The sequence below is a fragment of the Sardina pilchardus genome, chromosome 10 (genome assembly GCF_963854185.1).
Source record: "Sardina pilchardus chromosome 10, fSarPil1.1, whole genome shotgun sequence".
In the NCBI taxonomy this organism is placed as follows: Eukaryota; Metazoa; Chordata; class Actinopteri; order Clupeiformes; family Clupeidae; genus Sardina; species Sardina pilchardus.
In genome coordinates, this window is record NC_085003.1 from 10,549,079 (window position 1) to 10,566,391 (window position 17,313).

The 17,313-nt window shown below is 45.0% G+C and overlaps 3 protein-coding genes across 9 annotated transcripts in view; all 3 read right to left on the minus strand.

The window, feature by feature from the left end:
* carmil2 (capping protein regulator and myosin 1 linker 2) overlaps positions 1 to 3,336 on the minus strand; it is a 51,369-nt gene extending 48,033 nt beyond the window's left edge. Inside the window, exons 1-2 of the mRNA XM_062547349.1 lie at positions 3,203 to 3,336; positions 2,458 to 2,552 (exon numbers count right to left, since the gene is read on the minus strand). Of these exons, the coding sequence (XP_062403333.1) occupies positions 2,458 to 2,552; positions 3,203 to 3,239 (132 nt within the window). The 5' untranslated portion in view covers positions 3,240 to 3,336. The remainder of the gene's footprint in view (positions 1 to 2,457; positions 2,553 to 3,202) is intronic.
* A 1,955-nt stretch (positions 3,337 to 5,291) lies between these two features.
* ctcf (CCCTC-binding factor (zinc finger protein)) lies at positions 5,292 to 14,470 on the minus strand. Of its 4 annotated transcripts, XM_062546563.1 has the most exons (13): positions 14,310 to 14,470; positions 12,695 to 12,811; positions 11,910 to 12,470; positions 11,338 to 11,680; positions 10,807 to 10,977; positions 10,552 to 10,685; positions 10,320 to 10,440; positions 9,925 to 10,074; positions 9,543 to 9,703; positions 9,150 to 9,332; positions 8,726 to 8,858; positions 8,221 to 8,424; positions 5,292 to 7,713 (listed from the first exon to the last, which is right to left on the minus strand). In XM_062546563.1, exons 2-13 carry the CDS (start codon positions 12,716 to 12,718, stop codon positions 7,463 to 7,465), a joined length of 2,436 nt encoding a protein of 811 aa, XP_062402547.1. In that variant the 5' UTR covers positions 12,719 to 12,811; positions 14,310 to 14,470; the 3' UTR covers positions 5,292 to 7,462. The 4 variants fall into 4 exon arrangements, with proteins under 4 accessions (XP_062402547.1, XP_062402548.1, XP_062402549.1 ...); XM_062546564.1 differs by lacking the exon at positions 12,695 to 12,811 and having other exon boundaries at positions 14,310 to 14,469; XM_062546565.1 differs by lacking the exons at positions 12,695 to 12,811; positions 14,310 to 14,470 and adding an exon at positions 13,182 to 14,239.
* Positions 14,471 to 16,147: 1,677 nt separating this feature from the next.
* Positions 16,148 to 17,313, minus strand: part of ripor1 (RHO family interacting cell polarization regulator 1) — a 69,446-nt gene continuing 68,280 nt past the window's right edge. For all 4 annotated transcript variants that reach the window (XM_062546683.1, XM_062546682.1, XM_062546684.1 and 1 more), the window contains exons 21-22: positions 17,149 to 17,239; positions 16,148 to 16,794 (exon numbers count right to left, since the gene is read on the minus strand). In XM_062546683.1, coding sequence (XP_062402667.1) covers positions 16,697 to 16,794; positions 17,149 to 17,239 — 189 coding nt within the window. In that variant the 3' untranslated portion in view covers positions 16,148 to 16,696. The remainder of the gene's footprint in view (positions 16,795 to 17,148; positions 17,240 to 17,313) is intronic.

Here is a 17,313-nt window from a genome sequence, read left to right on the forward strand (position 1 = left end):
TACTGACTCTTAATAACAGTAAAATCACCAGAAAATGAAAGGTGTGCTTGTTTAAATAAAAAATATATAAATAATAAATGCTTTGATAACATAACATAACATAAAACAAAAAAAACATATGCATAGGCTATAGAACATAAAATAAAATAAAGGAAACAAGGAGGATTACCAAAAAATAGAAAACTCTTTTCTGACTAAAGGCGACATTCAGTAGGCCTATGTGTCTCATAAGGCTGGGACCTTGTAATGCTGCATTATGCAATAACTTGACAAAATGTCATTCACTTTATATCATAATAACACCCCCATTTTCTAATAATTTGCCGTATTTTATCATTAAGAGTCTGAATGTGATATGTGACAAAAAATTCTGTATTTTGTAATCAATTATTACAAGTTGGTTATAGTACAAAATGTTGGCTTTGCCAATCCTCTTTTGTGAAAGGTTAATAATACGGCATTTTATGCAACAGCTAAACAAAATTGATGATTTGATCCATAAAATTATTCTAGATATTACATTGTGCATTTCATCACTAAATCATGATGACGGCAAAATCCATTGAAAAAGATCTTGTCTATGTTTGTGTGTTATGTTGGTCAAAAACACATCAACTAGGGGGAGCTGTGTTGCAAGGGTCCCTCTCTCCCATTTGCTTCCTGCCGATCTCCGTCACTAGGGGTAGCAGTGTCAACAGTGGAAACTATGGACGAAGCGCAGCAGCTACCTCTGCAGGTGGCTGGGACTGCCAAGCACTTTATGGGAGAAGCAACAACTGAAATAGAGAACAGAAAGGCCTGGAGATGGCCAGGTGGGGTTTGATGCCATCCCACAACCCTGTTGTGGCCAGGCCCATGGCAGAAACGGCAGTTATTCCTGGAGGAGGTGTTGGCTGAGGTTGAGGAGGGTTAGCAGCAGCGAGGAGTGTGGACCAGGCTGGGAGGGTGCACTGGAAAACATCCTCTCCTGGATCGCCTGGGACTCTGGCAGACAAGAACCCCAGTGAATCAAGTTCTTGGTCCAAGGCAACTGTCGGCGACATTCTTCCTAGCCTAGCAAACCTCAACATCTGGGCCAAGAGTGATTCACCAGCATGTCCTCTATGTCCTGGAGGAGGTTCCCCTAAAGTAGCTGCCTAACAGCCCTGGGGGAGAGCCGCTACCACTGGCAGCATGAGCTGGTCTACCACCAGAGGAGCACCACCTTTGGCAGGGCTGGGGAGCAGTCCAATACAGTGGGCGGGCTGTTCACCTCGGTGTCAGAATGGGAGCTGCAGGTGAATCTGGGGAGGCAGCTCAAGGTCCTGGACCACGATGTCACAACAACTATGTGGAGGCCAAACAGCGTGATAACATCGGCCTCTTCGAAACAGGTACTCCTAATAGAGCTTACAGTTCCCTGGGGGGACCGCGTGCCGTGCGGCGTGAAAAAGGCATATGAATGGAAGCAGATCAAGCAGCAGGAGTTTTCGGAACAGTGCAGGAGGGCTAGCTGAAAGGAAAAGATTTTGCTGCCCAGTCTGTGTGTAAGACATGCTGCTTGGCTACATGCATTGCAAAGAGGAAAGCCATTGAGGTCTCAAGGCATCAACCCATCAAAGATGTTTCCCATCACATCCCAAGATGTACCTTCAACTGAAGTCTTAGGTGAGTTGTCTGAGAGTCGGCCCTGACATACTGTATGTGGATAGGAGAGATTGACAGGAAACGAATGATGGAGAGGGCCTAGGGTAGATCAGGAAATGGGGTTGGAACCAAACTTGAAGGATTGTGCCAGAGCTTCCTCATTCCATTTATGTATTTTTGACCAGTTACATACACAAATAAACTTTTTTTGGAATAATCTGTAACAATTTCAGGAATAATTGGATCAAATGTGATCGATTAATAGTGTACCACATAATGACATTTTCATCAGAAAAAAAATGTCATCACCCGCATTTAGTAATAACCACTGCAATAAATAATCATTAATTACAAAAAGCAGGTTTTATTTCTAAATAAAGAGAAAAAACATTCAGGCGCTTTATTATAAAATGTGGCAGATTATTTAAAAATGTGTGTGTTGTAATAAAGTGGAAATGTATTCCATTTTACAGATTACATGATACAGTGTTTCAGCCCTCTGTCTATTCAAACTGAAAGTGAAATCACATCCTACTCATCCGTGCAAATTTGACCTCTTTATACTCTGTCCCCCTAACTCTTGACTTCTGACCTCCACTCTCCATGAAAACAAGTAGTGATGGGGGAAAAAGCTAGGGGACACTAACACTAACACACACACACACACACACACACACACACACACACACACACACACACACACACACACACACACTTGACCATTTCCCCTGGGGCTTGGTGGGCGGGCTCATATGTGATGTCTAAGAGGTGATGGTGGTGTGTGTATGTGTGTGTGTGTGTGTGTGTGTGTGTGTGTGGGTGGGTGCTCACCAGAATGCGGCTCTCCGTTCGGCTTTTGGACTGAACCAGATGCACCTGCCGCATAAACTCCACCCGCTGCGGTTTCAACAGCTGAGTGATGGCATCTGAGAGAGAGAAACAAAGGGGACAAACTAAGACATATGAATGCACAGACACAGACACACAGACATGTTTTCACACTCAAAGAAATATGAATGCACAGACATACACACATACACACACACACACACGGCTTCTCACTCAAACAGATATGAATGCACAGACACAGACAGACAGACACAGACACATAGACACAGACACACACACACACGGTTTCACACTCCACTACATACCAAAAAAGAAAAAATCATAAATGCACATACAAATGCATTGGCATGCTTGCTCTAGTACACACACACACACACACACACACACAAACCTCTTTTTAAAATGGATGACGTTCTAATCAACATGGAAACATAATGAATGTTGCCTCAATCTACTATCAGAGAGACATACTGTATCTCACATCAGTGAAACGTCAGTGATAACTCCCATCCGTGAAAGGATATCTCACATCAGTGATATCACATCAGTAAAACGTCAGTGAAAACCCATACTGTGCCTTGCATGAGAAATTTAGATTAGGGCATCCTGTGTTTGGTACAACCAAAGTGGCACTACAGAGACGGGGCAGCTCAGAGACTACCTCAGCCAAACAACACAAGCAGTTCAGAGGCTACCGGAGAAGAGTCGACAGGTGGAAGAAGCATACCTTGAACAGAGTAAGGCACAGTAGAATGAAGCGCCATGACTTCAGCTGCGGTCTTCAGCCGGCCCGAAGAAGAGGGGCGGCCAGCAGAGAGTTGTAGAAATGTTAGGGAGAGAAACACACTCGCACACACATCCTGCACCGCATGCAGTGAACGGGGCGCTCCGAGAGAGAAACCACAGTTTGCAAAGAGGGCCTGACACAGGAAGTGACACAGTCTAGGCCTCACCTTTAGCTCAAACGTAAGAGTCAGTGATTCAAGAGACACCCCCGCACTGAGGCTTCTGTGAAGACGACCGCGACAGCTTCCTCTGTGAAACGCCACCATAGCTGTTTCACCTGGCAAAACTTGGAACTAAGGTGTCCATCGTGATAACACCTAATTTAGGTTACACAAGGGCTAGATTTTGGAAATGGTGACAGATTATTTGGTCAGAGGGGTTCACCTGAGGTCGTGATGAGGAGGGGGAAAACCATTTCATGGTTTCTTACTGCATCCTGCTCTTGCAAACAGTTACATTATTTTAAATTATGAAGTGCATTCAAACACTCAACAAAAAGGATCTGAGAACAGTTGGGTTTTAAGTCGAGATTTGAAACTGGCAGTTGAGCCACCTTTGATGATGTTTGTTCCAGAGCTGAGCAGCACAGCAGTCAAAAGCAGCTTCCTCAGGTTCAGTTTTCACAGTAGATATTATGCTGTTGCTTACTGAACAAATACACTGCGGTCACTTGCTAACCTAACTATATTTTCATTAGCAATCTAAATCATGTATTTAGTAGTGAGAGAGAAAATGGGTCTATGAAAAGTATTGTTAGACACGGATTGTAAAACCACACTTCTGATAAGGCCACTTGATATATGACGCTGCAATCAATGCGGTGGAACTTCTGACAGTAGTAAGACATTTGGGCACGTCAGCATATGGGGAAGTCATTAGATAGTAGCCTACTTTTAACAGAACACCTGGCAATGACACAAAGTGTCGTGAGAGAGAAGCTTCTGAGAAGATACAATCTCCAAGGGTGGGTATGCACATCCTTTTCAACTGTAACTCTAGCAACTACATATTTCATTTTACTGTCATTTTCTGCCAGAAGGCTGTCTCAGTTATCCCTTTTGGGTGTAGTATAAAACCACAAGTACATATTTTCATGTAATCGACTGTTTCTAATTGAATCACAGTATAAACTACTTCCAAAACCACATGTATTCAAAACCCATTCATTCTTCATATATTGTTTGCATGTAAATACATTATGTAAACACAGGGATATTAAAATGGGTATGTCAAATGACATGCATGACAAAGCATTAGCATTATATATCTGTTTTTATAATGTGATAGATCTAACCATATAGAATATACAGGTATTCAGAATATATCTAGATCTATATAAGACCTCAACAGCCAAACGCCTGGATGGAGAACATGGACGAAACAAGCATATAGCATACCAAGATAATGGAACAAACCACTAACAGAGCTCAAGGGTTTAACAGCTGGACGGCAAAATTATCACTAGTTGTATCTCTTTTTGAGTTGACCTCCATCTGCTGGTGAAGAGTTGCAACAACCTCTGAAAGGCCCAAAAAGAACGATTTCAAAACACCTTATAATAAGTGTCTTATGTCTCAATCCACAATCTACTGCAGGGGGGGGGAAACATGAACCCATGCTTCAGCCAACTGTTGTACCAAGCCAGACTGCAGCTCAAGGTTCAGAAAAGAAACTACCTTACATACATATGTGCACACATTAAACAAGCCAGCGAGAAGTTTTTGTGAATCATTGAGTTGCAGAACAAATATTGGTCAGCATTAAAGCCTTGCATAAGAGAATGTAAAATCGTGTCTGGACTGGAGGTTGAGCTCAAAAGCCTGTGCCATAAGTAAACCAGCGTACGTTTAAGAGAATATCTTTTTACAGGCGTTCACCGCTCCCAGTCTTCACCAATACCAAAAATTTAATTGCAAACGTTTTCAAGAATCTTGTAGCATCATTCCCTGCCAAGTAAATAATCATATACAAAATAACCGACTCAAGCTGAAGGCGGTTTGCATTAAAGAACACAGAGCAGCACACCAGACTAGGCCAATAGTTTCTTTTTTATTAGCTGTACAGCAATACATTCTCCACACCACCATTCGCCTCGGCCCTCAGCCCCACCCAATCCTAATAAATGTCTTTATATTGTTGGTTTTTCTGACCATTGTAAAATTCACACAGTACAGCTAAGTACAAAATGCATCAACCTATAATTTTAAGAGCTTAACAAAACAAAGAAAAAAAAAAGAAAAGCAGTTTAAATGCAATTACATGTAGGAGGAAACGTCATTTTGAATTCAGCAGAAATGTTCGGATAGAGGACATAGTTTCCAATCTTTTATGTTACCAAAAAGAGCGACAAAACTTTATACAGTCATTCTCCCCCAAAAGCACTCCTTTTATTCAAACATCCCATAGTTGTCCACAAAGTCTCCTTCTCGAAGCAACTTTACCCATTAACAAACGTAGTCCTGACAAGAAACAGATCACGATCTAGCAGGGTTAGGAGACATCTGCTCACAACTTCCCATTCAATCTCTTAGAAAAGAAAGGAAAAAAAAATCCTTCGTCACAAACATGAACAGAATTTAATTTACATTTAAGACCTGGAGCTGGTTCTACAAGACCGTCCGTACAATTAAAACACAGGTTGTTTTCTTGAGATGCAAGTGACTCTGCTCAACCGTGTCCCTTTTCGTCCTTGAGAAAGAGTTTTTTTTTAAAAAAAAGAAACACAGACAAACCAACACCACAGACTGCTTCTCGCAAAACGCCAATCATGTTGATTCTCCCTAGACACATAAAAGGTGGACAGTAAAAGGGCGGCGAGGTTGGGTCGCGCAAGGCCTGATGCTTTCTGAGAATGCAGAGTTAAGTACAAGTGACGAGTTTTCAAGCTACAAAAGGACAGAAAAAAAGGACGAGTGAAAGAGCCACGCTTGCCTACATGATTCATCTAAAGCATTCTGTTTTTCTTCTTTTTTTATTATTTTTTTTCATTAGTTATTATAGAAACCGTGGAAGAGTTTCAACGTTCTCGGTACGTTCTCCAATAGTCTAACGCCACTGTTAAAACGCCACTGTCCCACCCGCTGCCAGCATTCAAGGTCACCGATTCACTAGAAAAAAAGATTAAAACGCTCATAATAAAACGGAAAATAAAAATTATTTACAAGCAAAACTAGCCAACGTTACCCTCTTCTCTTTTTGTACAACGCATCAAACTGCAGGTCTTTTAAAAACTTAAATGGATGGATGAATGGATGCCACTGTTCCTGGCCCTGGTTGTCTGATGGTTGCTTAGCCACCTCAGTGAAGCCCATGTTCAACTAACATGAGTGGTGGTGGGGGGAGGGGAGGGGGGAACAAACAGAAACACTGAAGCTTTACGTATGCAGTGGATAAAAGTTGTTACATTGGTAAATGTTAAAAGGTGGTGATCAATGAAAGTGGGTTACAGGCCCATGATCTACAGCAGTCACAGGAAGGGTGCTATCCTAGCCGCGACAAACTCATCCATGTCAAGGCAATGTCACAGCAAGGGGTTTTGTTAGTCAAAGACAAAAATAAATCCTAAACGCGTGGGACACACTAGTCTGGATGGGTGTGCAGTCTCTCTTGACCCCCTCAAAACACATACTCACACACACAGTCGCACACAAACACACACACACACACACACAAACCTACTCTCTGCGTACACCGTTTCCCATGCACAAAATGGCACACAGAAGAAAAGCTAATAGATCCAATGGAAACTGAATGAATGAAACTGGGTAGGAGGAAGGGAAGGTTGTTTCATGCAGAGGTGCTGAAACACACAGGTCCAGGACAGCTGCTGGAAACTCAACAGTAAAAATGAAGGGGAAAAAAAAGTTTGTGCAGAACTTAGGCTGCAAGTAAAACCAAAGGAAAACTAAACAAAACAGTGAAGGTCAAAGTGTTAGAAGTGGTGCATGAAGTCCGACAGCCGTGCAGGGTGGGACTGAGGAGTTCTGGGGGGGCGGGGAGAGGATGAGGCAAGGCGACAGAGAAGCAGGAGTTTGGGGGGGAGGGGGGGATTCAGGCGTCAGTGTGTTTGTTTCTCTGTGTGTTAGAGCAAGTGTGTGTGTGTGTGTGTGTGATTGTATGTATATGTGTGTGCGTGTGTGCACTGCATGTGTGCGAGTGTTGCGCCACATTGCGCCGCCACGCGTGTCCCTGCCACCACACATCACCGGTCCATCATGCTCAGAATCATCTCCGGGGTCAGGTCCCCGTTGGGCGCTCCCTCCGAAACCGCCAGCTGCACCGTTTCCACGGTGCCCTCCTCGGCCTGCACCTCCACTGTGGGGGCGTCTGCCGCCGCCGCCGCCGCCGCTGCTGCCACTGCCGCCGCCTCTCCTCCCTCGGGCTCCTTCTTCACGATGATGTTCTCGATGGCCCCCGTGCTCTCGTCCTCCACCTGGATGATGGCTGCTGCTGCTGCAAGACAAAGCCCAGAGTTCTCAATAAGGCGGCTCACACCAAGTAAAAGGGCTGTTCACACCAAGAACGATGACTAGAGTGCTAACTGTAAACAAATATCGCTCTCGTTAATATGAATGATAACGTTCACACAAACTACAACGATAACAACATGAAGAACGATATCGTTGGGGATCACTTTCCGAGCAATTTTGAGAACGATAAAAAGCTAACAGCCAATTAGAATCCATAATATTTTAGCCAGCACATTCAACCACAGGAGAGCCTTCTCGTTTGCCAGTGTGGATGCTTTTATCACTATGGTTATAGCTATTGTTATCATTCTTGGTGTGAATGCTGCTTAAGTCCCAACAAATCAAACAGTTTTTTGTAAAAAGTCAGAATAATTAATTCAATGGTTAAAAACAAACTACTGAACAAGTCGCATTGTGCCAACGACAGTTGAAACGCTTTGACAAAACCTGTTAACGAAAACGACTATGCCCTCATATAGGGGTGACTTACCTGCGGGTGCTTTGGTGGGGGTGGGGGCGGGCTTGGGGGCGTTCTTGGGAGGCCTGCCACGTTTCCTCTTGACTGGCGGGGAAGCGGGCGCTGGGATGGGCACACTGGGTGGTGCCTGCTCCACCTCCATCTCCACCTCATCCAGAGCCTCCTCTTCCAACTCCTCGTCATCGTCTTCGTCCAGATCGGGCTCACCGTGCTCGTCTGAGGGACACACAAAGGTCACATGCGGGCTTTAAAAGACTACAGAGCCCAGACAAGTTGTAGTGACACAGGGAAAGTCCACATGGTGTATAACTTGATAAAAAAATTATTTCAACAAAGCCATTTGACATATGACATCATGCGCAGCAAAGAGGGACATGCAAACAAAGGCAATAATCGCAAGACCAAAAAGCAGAACGTTGGCTTGTTGGTCAAGCTGTGGAAATGACAAACTGCTGAATGGGGTAAAACATTTATGTGTAATTTGTATCATGCAGTGGAAAAAGAAGGGAGCGCTCACCACTGTCATCGTCGTCATCCTTCCTGCTGCGCATCTTCCTCTTCCTGCCGCGGCCTTTCTTGGGAGGAGCTCCGTTTTCGCCATCGGTGGTGTCCTGGCCATTGCAGTTCTCTGCATGCCGGGCCATGGTGTTCTGGAACGAGACGGGCAGCGTGATGACTCAGTGTGTTTACTTAGCTATAGATCAGTTACCAGCAGACTCAAGTAGACACACATTCACACTAACAGGGTAACACTGTTTAACACTGCCTACTAAACAAACCTCTTCCATATCAAGCTATTGCTTTTAAGGGCCACATTTCACAGAAAGACTGATTACTTTCAGCGCCCCAATATCAAGACATCCCTCCAAAAGGCAAGGTGATCAATCAACTAAATCAATCAATCCATGAGACAGGTCAGTGGAGGAGAATCCTATTCTTACCCTGCGGGTGAATGTCTTGCCACACTTGGTGCACACAAAGGAGGTGGGCACAAAGTTGGGGTCGTGGTAGCGGCGGAAGTGCATGTCCAGCAGCTGTTTCTGCCTGAAGGTCTTCTCACAGTGGCTGCAGGCGTACGGCTTCTCACCGGTGTGGGTGCGCTTATGCATCACCATGTGACGCTCCTGTTGAAGTTAAAAGTCACATGTCAACTGAAAGTGCAGTGGGTGCAGATTTCTATATCAAATGTGATATCAATATCAATACTGTATGTGTATCTTTTATCCATGAATGTGAGTGTGATGATATCAAGATCAATATTGTATGTGTGTCTTCCTGTCAAGTAGGAATGTGAGTGTGTGTGTGTGTGTGTGGGGGGGGGGGGCAAATCTGACCTGTCGGCATGCGTAATCGCACTGGTCGCACTTGAAGCGCTTCTCGTTCTTGTGGGACTTCTGGTGCTGGATGAGGGCGTAGCGCTCGTGGAAGACTGCCTCGCAGTAGCGACATTTCCGGCCCTGCTCAATGTACGAGTGCTGCTTGCGCAGATGTACACCTGAGGGGGTGGAAAGGAGAGTTAGCTAAAGGACAGAGAAATTGACCAAAGGGCAAACAAAAGGGAATCCTTCGTTGACCAGTGCTTTATGAGCGGACTGAGCCAACAGCTACACCACACAAACTACTGCATTTAGACTAAGAGTGTATTAAGATATGCGAGGAAGTATCAACATTGACTCTGCATTCTATAGTAAAAGTGCAGGGATGGTGAAGTCTTACCTAAATCGCTCTTGCGGGCAATGACTGTGTCGCAGTGTGGGCAATGGAACTTGGCCACGTTCTCAGTGTGTTTCTGCAGGATGTGCATCTTCATAGTGCCACTCTGGGTGAAGCGAGCGTGGCAGATGTAACACTCATAGGGCTTCTCTCCTGTTTGGGTGAAGAGAGGACCGTCAGATACCACTTACAGATAAATAACCACAGGAGATAAGACTCACTCAAAACATCAGTGAGACAAAGGTGGAGAGAGTGAGACCGAAATATGGTGAAAACAGAGAGAGGTACTGTTACTGACCATCTCACCGTAAAGACTTAAGAGATAAGAGAGAGACGGTTGGAGAGAGCGAGAGCGAAAGAGAGTGACGCTGAAGAGTTGGTGCTGCGGACGGGCTCACCTGAGTGCGTCCTCATGTGTCTCTTCAGCTTGTACGTGTCTCTGCTGGCGTAGCTGCACAAGCTGCACTGGAAGGGGCGCTCTCCAGTGTGGGAGCGGATGTGGCGCTTCAGCTTACTTACCTGGAGGAGAACCGACAAGTCGTCAGGAACAACGTCACACAATAGATCACAGAGGGATACATGAATGAATGAATGAATGAATGAATGAATGCAACAGAAATGACAACTCACCTCCACACTGGCGTAATCGCACATAGAGCACTTGAAGGGCTTCTCGTGGGTGTGCTTGTAACGTCTGTGCCTAACCAGCTCTCCACTGGTTACAAACGCCATGTCACAGTCAGTGCACTTGTGTGGTCTGGTGCCTGGCCAAGAAAAACACAAAGAGCCATCAATCACATCCTAACTTAATAAGAAGAAAAAGAATAAAAAAAAGATACATCTTCATTTTCATCTTGGGTCATGAAAGCTGCATGCGTAGCGCACCTGTGTGGGTGTTCAGGTGGTTTCTCAACAGAGTGACGGTCCTGAAGGCGCGGCCGCACAGATGACATTTGTGTGGCCTCTCGTCCGTGTGGCTCTTCATGTGGCGGTCCAGGTTGGAGCGGCGGGGGCAGGTGTAGCTGCACAGCTCGCACTGGAATGTTTTCTTCACACCTGTGGGGTCACATTTGGGTTAGGAAGGAGTCTTTTTCATAAGAAAATGACTCATCATAATTTATGACTGAATAACTGAAATGTCATCCCCTTATGTTAGTGACTTCCCCAATTTATGCTACACACATTCAGAGGTGGAAAACTCCAGCTTCAGAAAATAAAAGCCCAATCATGTATTAGCTCCATCTCTGCACTTAACACAGGTGATCTCATCAATTAGCTGCTCTCCCTGGCTGAAGAGTTGTACTAATTAGGATCAGCTGGTTTAAATCAATGGTTGGCACAGATATGTGGCAGGAGTTTTACTTTCTGAAGCTGGACTCTTCCACATTTGCACACATTCTAAAACAGCATGCTCACCCTTCTTCTTGATTTTGGTGGGTTTGGGTGGCTTCATGTTGCCCACCACTTTCTCAGCGTTGACCTCCGAGAGCAGACCCTCCTGCTGCTCCTCCTCAAAGTCGTACACAGACACGTCCATGTCCTTCTCGCCCTCGGTGTTGTAGCGCAGCTTGCTCTTTTTTGTCTTCTTGGTCTTCTTGGCAGGGGGCTGGTAGTCAGGGTCTTTGGCCCAGGCGGGGTCCTCGTTTTGTGGTTCAGTGATCATCTCCTCGCCCTCCTCCTGAGCTTGGGGTTCCTCCTGTGGTTGGAGCTCATCCTGCTCCACAGTCTCCACCTCTCCGTTAGCGCCAACTTTCACCACCTAGAGACACACCATGAAGGATACATTGAATTAAAATTAAAATTAAAAACAGGACACAAGACCAACAATTAAAGTTGTTCAATTTGAGCTAAAATGACCATGAACTTGAGTACATAACCTGTTGACAGTGATGATAACTATGGGAAACAGTGACACAACAATGTATCTATTCTTGGCAGCCACTCATTAGAATTGGCTGAAGTGAACAGGTGCATCAGCATTCACAAACCTGGAATCCCTCGGGCAGTGGTAAGGTGTGGCAGATGACAGGCTCTCCATCTTTGGGCATGGCGGTGGCATCCACCAGGGTGCCCTGCAGCTCCTCCACAGTGGCCGTGGTGACGGGCACGGCAGAGACGGGCACCTGCACCAGCTGCAGCTCCCCGAGGCCTAGCTGCTGCTCCTCCATGTTGACCACCTGCAGCGTGATGATCTGTGTGTCGTCCACCGTGGTCACTGTGGCCTCGTGGGGTGCCACCCCGACTGCTCCCGGGTCCATCACCTCGGTCTTCATCTGGAGCAGCGCAGGGTCCAGGCCGTCCATGACCATCATCTCCACGCTACTGTTGACGTTCACTACCCCCTCCACCAGCTGGGCCTCTGCGCCCACGTGCTCGTGGGCCTCCACATGGGACTGGTCCACGGCCTCCAGGCCAGCCGCGTGCAGCAGATCCGCGCCCACATCTTCATCCTCGCGCCGCCGCACGTAGGTTTTGCACTCTTTGGCCTTAAAGGCGTCACCGGCCTCCTCCACTACCGCATCGGTCGGTCCCCCTTCCATGGGTAATACCTGTGGGTGCAGGTGACGAATGAGTTTCTGATTCACGTGGTTTCCTGACCAACTAACTACAATTAATGACCCTGCTCTAAAAGGGAGCTGGTGTATTTACAACCAACCTGCCAATGTTAATGCTGCACTGAATACCAACATCTATCAATCAAAGACATTATTGCTGGGTTTTACAGGAACAGGATGTGCTTCTTCATCTTTACTCTTCCTCATATACATTTTACCTGCACCAAAAATGTGTACTTCATCTTTGCTGTCTACACCTGCTTCTCTCTCCAAGTCTGGTTCCGCTGCATGAGCTACCTGCCTCACCTCTCCTTTTTTGCTACCTACAGCTCAACCTGAAAGAAATACAAAAATGTTAGGCCTTCATTTCTGACAGTCACCCCCTTAGATTAAAACATCAAAGCACATAACGCCATGATCAGCTAATGTTGTGTAAAAACGTTCATCATCATCAGCCCTGGAAAAAAAAAAATCATAGCACTAAAACTTTCTCGCATTGCATTCCGGCTTGTAACCACGAAACCTTGAACTAAAACTCCCTAGTTTTGACTTCCGAGTTTCTGGGCGTTGCGGCAAAAATGGCAAACACCCATAAATCCATCAAGAATGATTTAATCATGTTATATTACAAACCACAAGTCTATATTCTGACTTCGTTCTGAGTGACATGTGGATTCTTGTGGATGGTTAATCGTGTTTTTGTACCACTACCAGCCGGGTTGTAGAGGGAGCTCTCCGCCGTTTTTATCCTTTCCCTCGTTTGTTGCTTAAGGTAGTCTTTCAATAAGAGCGGTCACTGGCACGGTGATCTGCACCGAGCTCGTCGTTTGCGGCAATTTTATCTCGTCAAATGGAAACAGATCGCTAGCTTCGGGCAGGGCAAGTGAGTGAACGGAATGCGTGTTGAGCAAGTTAACGAAAATGGCCATCGAGGTCATTTAGCTATGCATCTTCCTCGTTTGATTTCGGTCTGCGCAACAAGCTAGCACCAACGAAAAAGATGCTAACTGGTTGACGTTAGCAGAATTTTTATAATAACGCGAAATTCTGTCCAAATGATGTCTTAACGGCATACCTACTGCAATATATTCTGCAAAATGTTTCAAGGATAATTTAAATACATGGCGTGGACGTTTTGATGCATTATGAACTTATTGGCTGAACTGGGGCAAAGTATTTTACTTGTTAGCTAACGTTAGCGCTGAACCCAGGAAGGACTCAGCATTTGAATCGAATTTGCCCAGTTAGGAGGGGCGCGAACAAATTACCGAAGCAGCTAAATAGCTAGCAAGCTAAGCTAACCTGGCCGTTGGCCTATTGTACTAACCATTCGCGAATGGTACATTTATGAGGATGTTGCACATTTAGTTTCCTTTTGATAAAATTGTTTGCAATTGTTGTATTTTTAAAAGTCTTGTCTGGGCATATAAGTTGTTAGCAACCTAGCTAAGTAGCCAAGTTAGCTAACTAGCTTTACGTTAGACTGCTAACGTTAGATGTAGAAACGGCGGGTTTCTATCACTGGGAAAGACAGGAAACAAAGAGAAGAAAAAGAAAATGGACGCCTGGCCTAAACATTCAAGCAAACATCGAAGTGGATAAATATCGAATCTCGCCGAAATGCCAACTGATATGGGTTAAATAACACTAAATACGTGGACATTACCCCGAACTTCTGGGTTATAAATGTTTTTTGCTAAATTTTCGATAACGATAGAGGGAGACAAACACCCCCCGCCAGCCGCCTGGACTGGGAGCCCCATCGTGACACCTAGAGGCCGATTAAAGCTCCTGCAAAACTCCCCCATTTTCTAGAAAGTAGTGCTGTTTTACCTGCGTTCCCTTGTTTATTCTCTCGTTGAATTCGATAGAAAGCCCAGGGTTTGTTCTTTCTTCTGTCCGAGATGGTGTAAAAATGCGTCCTTCTCCTCCGGTGGTTTTAATCCTCTCCCGCTTTTGCAGAGTAGGCTCCGCACAAAATGGCGGCCTCAAGCGGTGGATGCGCTTGCGCGGCACGCAGGGGGGCGGTGGCGAAGGGGAGGGCTGTAAACACAGCATTGTGGGGATTGGCCGTTTGGGGCGCTACTTTTGAATTGCACCTTTACGGCCCAACGCTGGGAGTAGGAACAGCCATGGGGTAGATCTGTTTTGGGCCAGTGGCCGCGATTTACTGTGTAACAGCCTTCGTATCTATCTGCCCATCAAATAAGCTGAAGTCATTGTATCCTCAGACAGATTTAAGCGGGCAGAATATGAAAAGTATGAGTACTCATTTTAGGCATCTTGGTTGAAGACAAAATAAAAACTTCATATGTAATATTTATTTATTTATTTTTTGGATTTCACTCTTGGTTGAAGGCCTTGTTTCAAAAATAGTGGCTGCTGTAGGCCTACAGACATCAGTTTTTATAGGATAGGTAGCCTAATAGGAGCCATGATTCAGAATGTTTTACAAATATTTACTGATTTATTATAGATAGGCTATTATTCATTGTTTGCAAAAACTCAGACTCAGACAAATATCATTTTAAAATTGTGTTTTAATGTTTTTCTTTACACTTGATGTCAGGCAAGATTCTTGTCAGACAATACATTTTATAGAAAAAAAAAATCACTTAAATGCTGCACAGTCTGTGAGTCTTAAGGAAAATATACTGAAATCTTTGATGCAGTTTGTCATGTTGCACTGCAATCATTAACTCTTAAATAAAGTCTTAGCATCCCCCCCTCCCCTTACTTTGAGGCACTTGTTCATTAAAGAGGCTTTTCTGCGCCCATTTGAAAGTCTGACAGAATGGGGAAAAATAAAAGTAGCGGAACAAATAGCAAATAAAAAAGTTCCAGGCTCTCTCATGGAGCCCATCTCCCTGTCCTGTCATCTTGGCAGAGAACGCCCGAGTTGGAGGTTCTCGGTGTGCATGCAGGGGCCGACCCAGAGATCATGTGGTCATAAGAGGTTGTCTGTTCCTGTTCTGTAAAAGGCCAAGTCCACCACAGTTTACACATTTCTACAACAAAATAATAGTTCTGATTTGAGAACAGAACAAAACAAAAAACAAACAAAACAAAAAAAACATAAGCTTTGTTTCCTTTACAGCAGAAATATTCTTCAGTAAAACGCCAGTGGCTTGAGTCATCAACAAATGTATTGTAAGTTACTGTGGCTTCGGCACCCTTGACAGTTCTGCATATAGTCTGAGAATTTAAACATTTCAACTAAAATTACAACACATTTAGAAAACACATATTCTTCCAATTGAATATATTCATATATATATATATATATTTATATAGATTCATATAGATTCATCTTCTAAAGCATACATATTTGACAATATAGAATGATGGCACTGTGATGCTTTAGTGGTCCCTCCCCCCTCCAGGTCATAATGGTCCTTTCGTAAGGTGTGTTTGGGGGAGGGGGGGTCTGGGGTGTTGCTTCCATCCCTCCAGTCCCCCCACCCCCAAGGAGTGATACCAATCACACCACCTCTCTTGCATTACCAACTAACATTCTTCAACAAACACTCACACCAAGCACTCCACACAGTCGTAATGTTGTCTTCACCACAAAAGTCAACCATTCAAAAGTGCATTCCTCCCCAAATAAAAGACAAAGTGAACATTAACACTCCTATCCCCCCCCACCCCACCCCACCCCACCCCATCCCCAATATGCTTCACCCTCAATCTGCGAGCGGGCGTCCAAACTGTCTCTTGCTTCTGGTAGTCCAGCTTTTTGTCTGGATGCTGTTCTAAATCACATGTCCATGTTCTGGAAAAAAGGCAACACCATTGGGCCAAATACTAAGGCAGCAAAACACTCCCATCCTCGTCTGCTTTCTGCAACTTATCACTCTCCTTCATTGCACTTTGCAGTCATCACACCTTCCCCCATGTAACAAATGTTATTACTGGATAATATACAGATTTATAATTGTGATTACTCGTCAGCTTGTGAGTGGGTAAATAATTAACGTCCGTGTCTTGATCTTGACTGCCTCACACACTACCCCACGTCAGAAAATAGGATACAGTTACAGCGTGAAGTCCATGCTGTGGGTCAGTCTGTTGTCACCCACGCATTTACAGTGTAGTGATTTCTGTGATCACCTGTCTCTTTGAATTGGCAACATTGGACAGACACAACTTGAGTTGACATGGTTCGCTTGTGTGTTCGTGACTGTGGAGATTTAAGGGCGTGGCTGCTTCCTGCCGGATCAGAACGCAGTGCTGGCCATGCTGCCAGGGGCGAATAGTCGGGCCACTCCGTCCTGCGACGTCTCCACATGTCGGTGGGCCATTTTGCCTTCCTCACCTACAGACGATACAGAGGTGAAATGTCATCATCTGCGCTACTTTAGGGGTTAAACTGAACAAGTCTGTTCCTCACAGCTTGTGATCATGCCTTCATTTCCCTTCCGTCCAAATGTTTCCGTTATCCATTATCACAAACATTCTAACATCATATTCCACTCCACTCAGTTCCACTCACTTTCAGAGGCACTATGCAACACTGTACCACTTTTGAATGTTTATTACAGGCAACTAGCACTGCTCATCATCTTCAAATTACTTTTCATTGACCCAGAGTCCTTTAGATCCCCCTTTCCCTCCAATTTCATCTCATTGTCCCTTACTATCTTCCACACAGCTCTCCTCTTTCACTCACCCAGCACAAGCAGGGCTTGCTTGGCGGCATCCCTCACATCTTCCTTATCGGTGCGACACAAGTAGACCAGCTGGTCGATGCTCTCTTTGGCCTGTAGGAGAGAGAACATTTGTTTACATGCAGATACTTAGGAAGCTTGCTAGTCCCCTCTATTGGTTCACTCCA

What these genes read in the sequence shown, in the direction of transcription:
- ctcf (XM_062546563.1), bottom strand. Translation starts at nt 12,718, where the DNA reads ATGAAGTACACATTTTTGGTGCAG. An exon ending in GCGATTACGCCAGTGTGGAG is followed by an intron (nt 10,441 to 10,551) that starts GTGAGTTGTCAT and finishes GTTCTCCTCCAG; the next exon opens with GTAAGTAAGCTGAAGCGCCA. An exon ending in GGATGACGACGATGACAGTG is followed by an intron (nt 8,425 to 8,725) that starts GTGAGCGCTCCC and finishes TGTGTCCCTCAG; the next exon opens with ACGAGCACGGTGAGCCCGAT.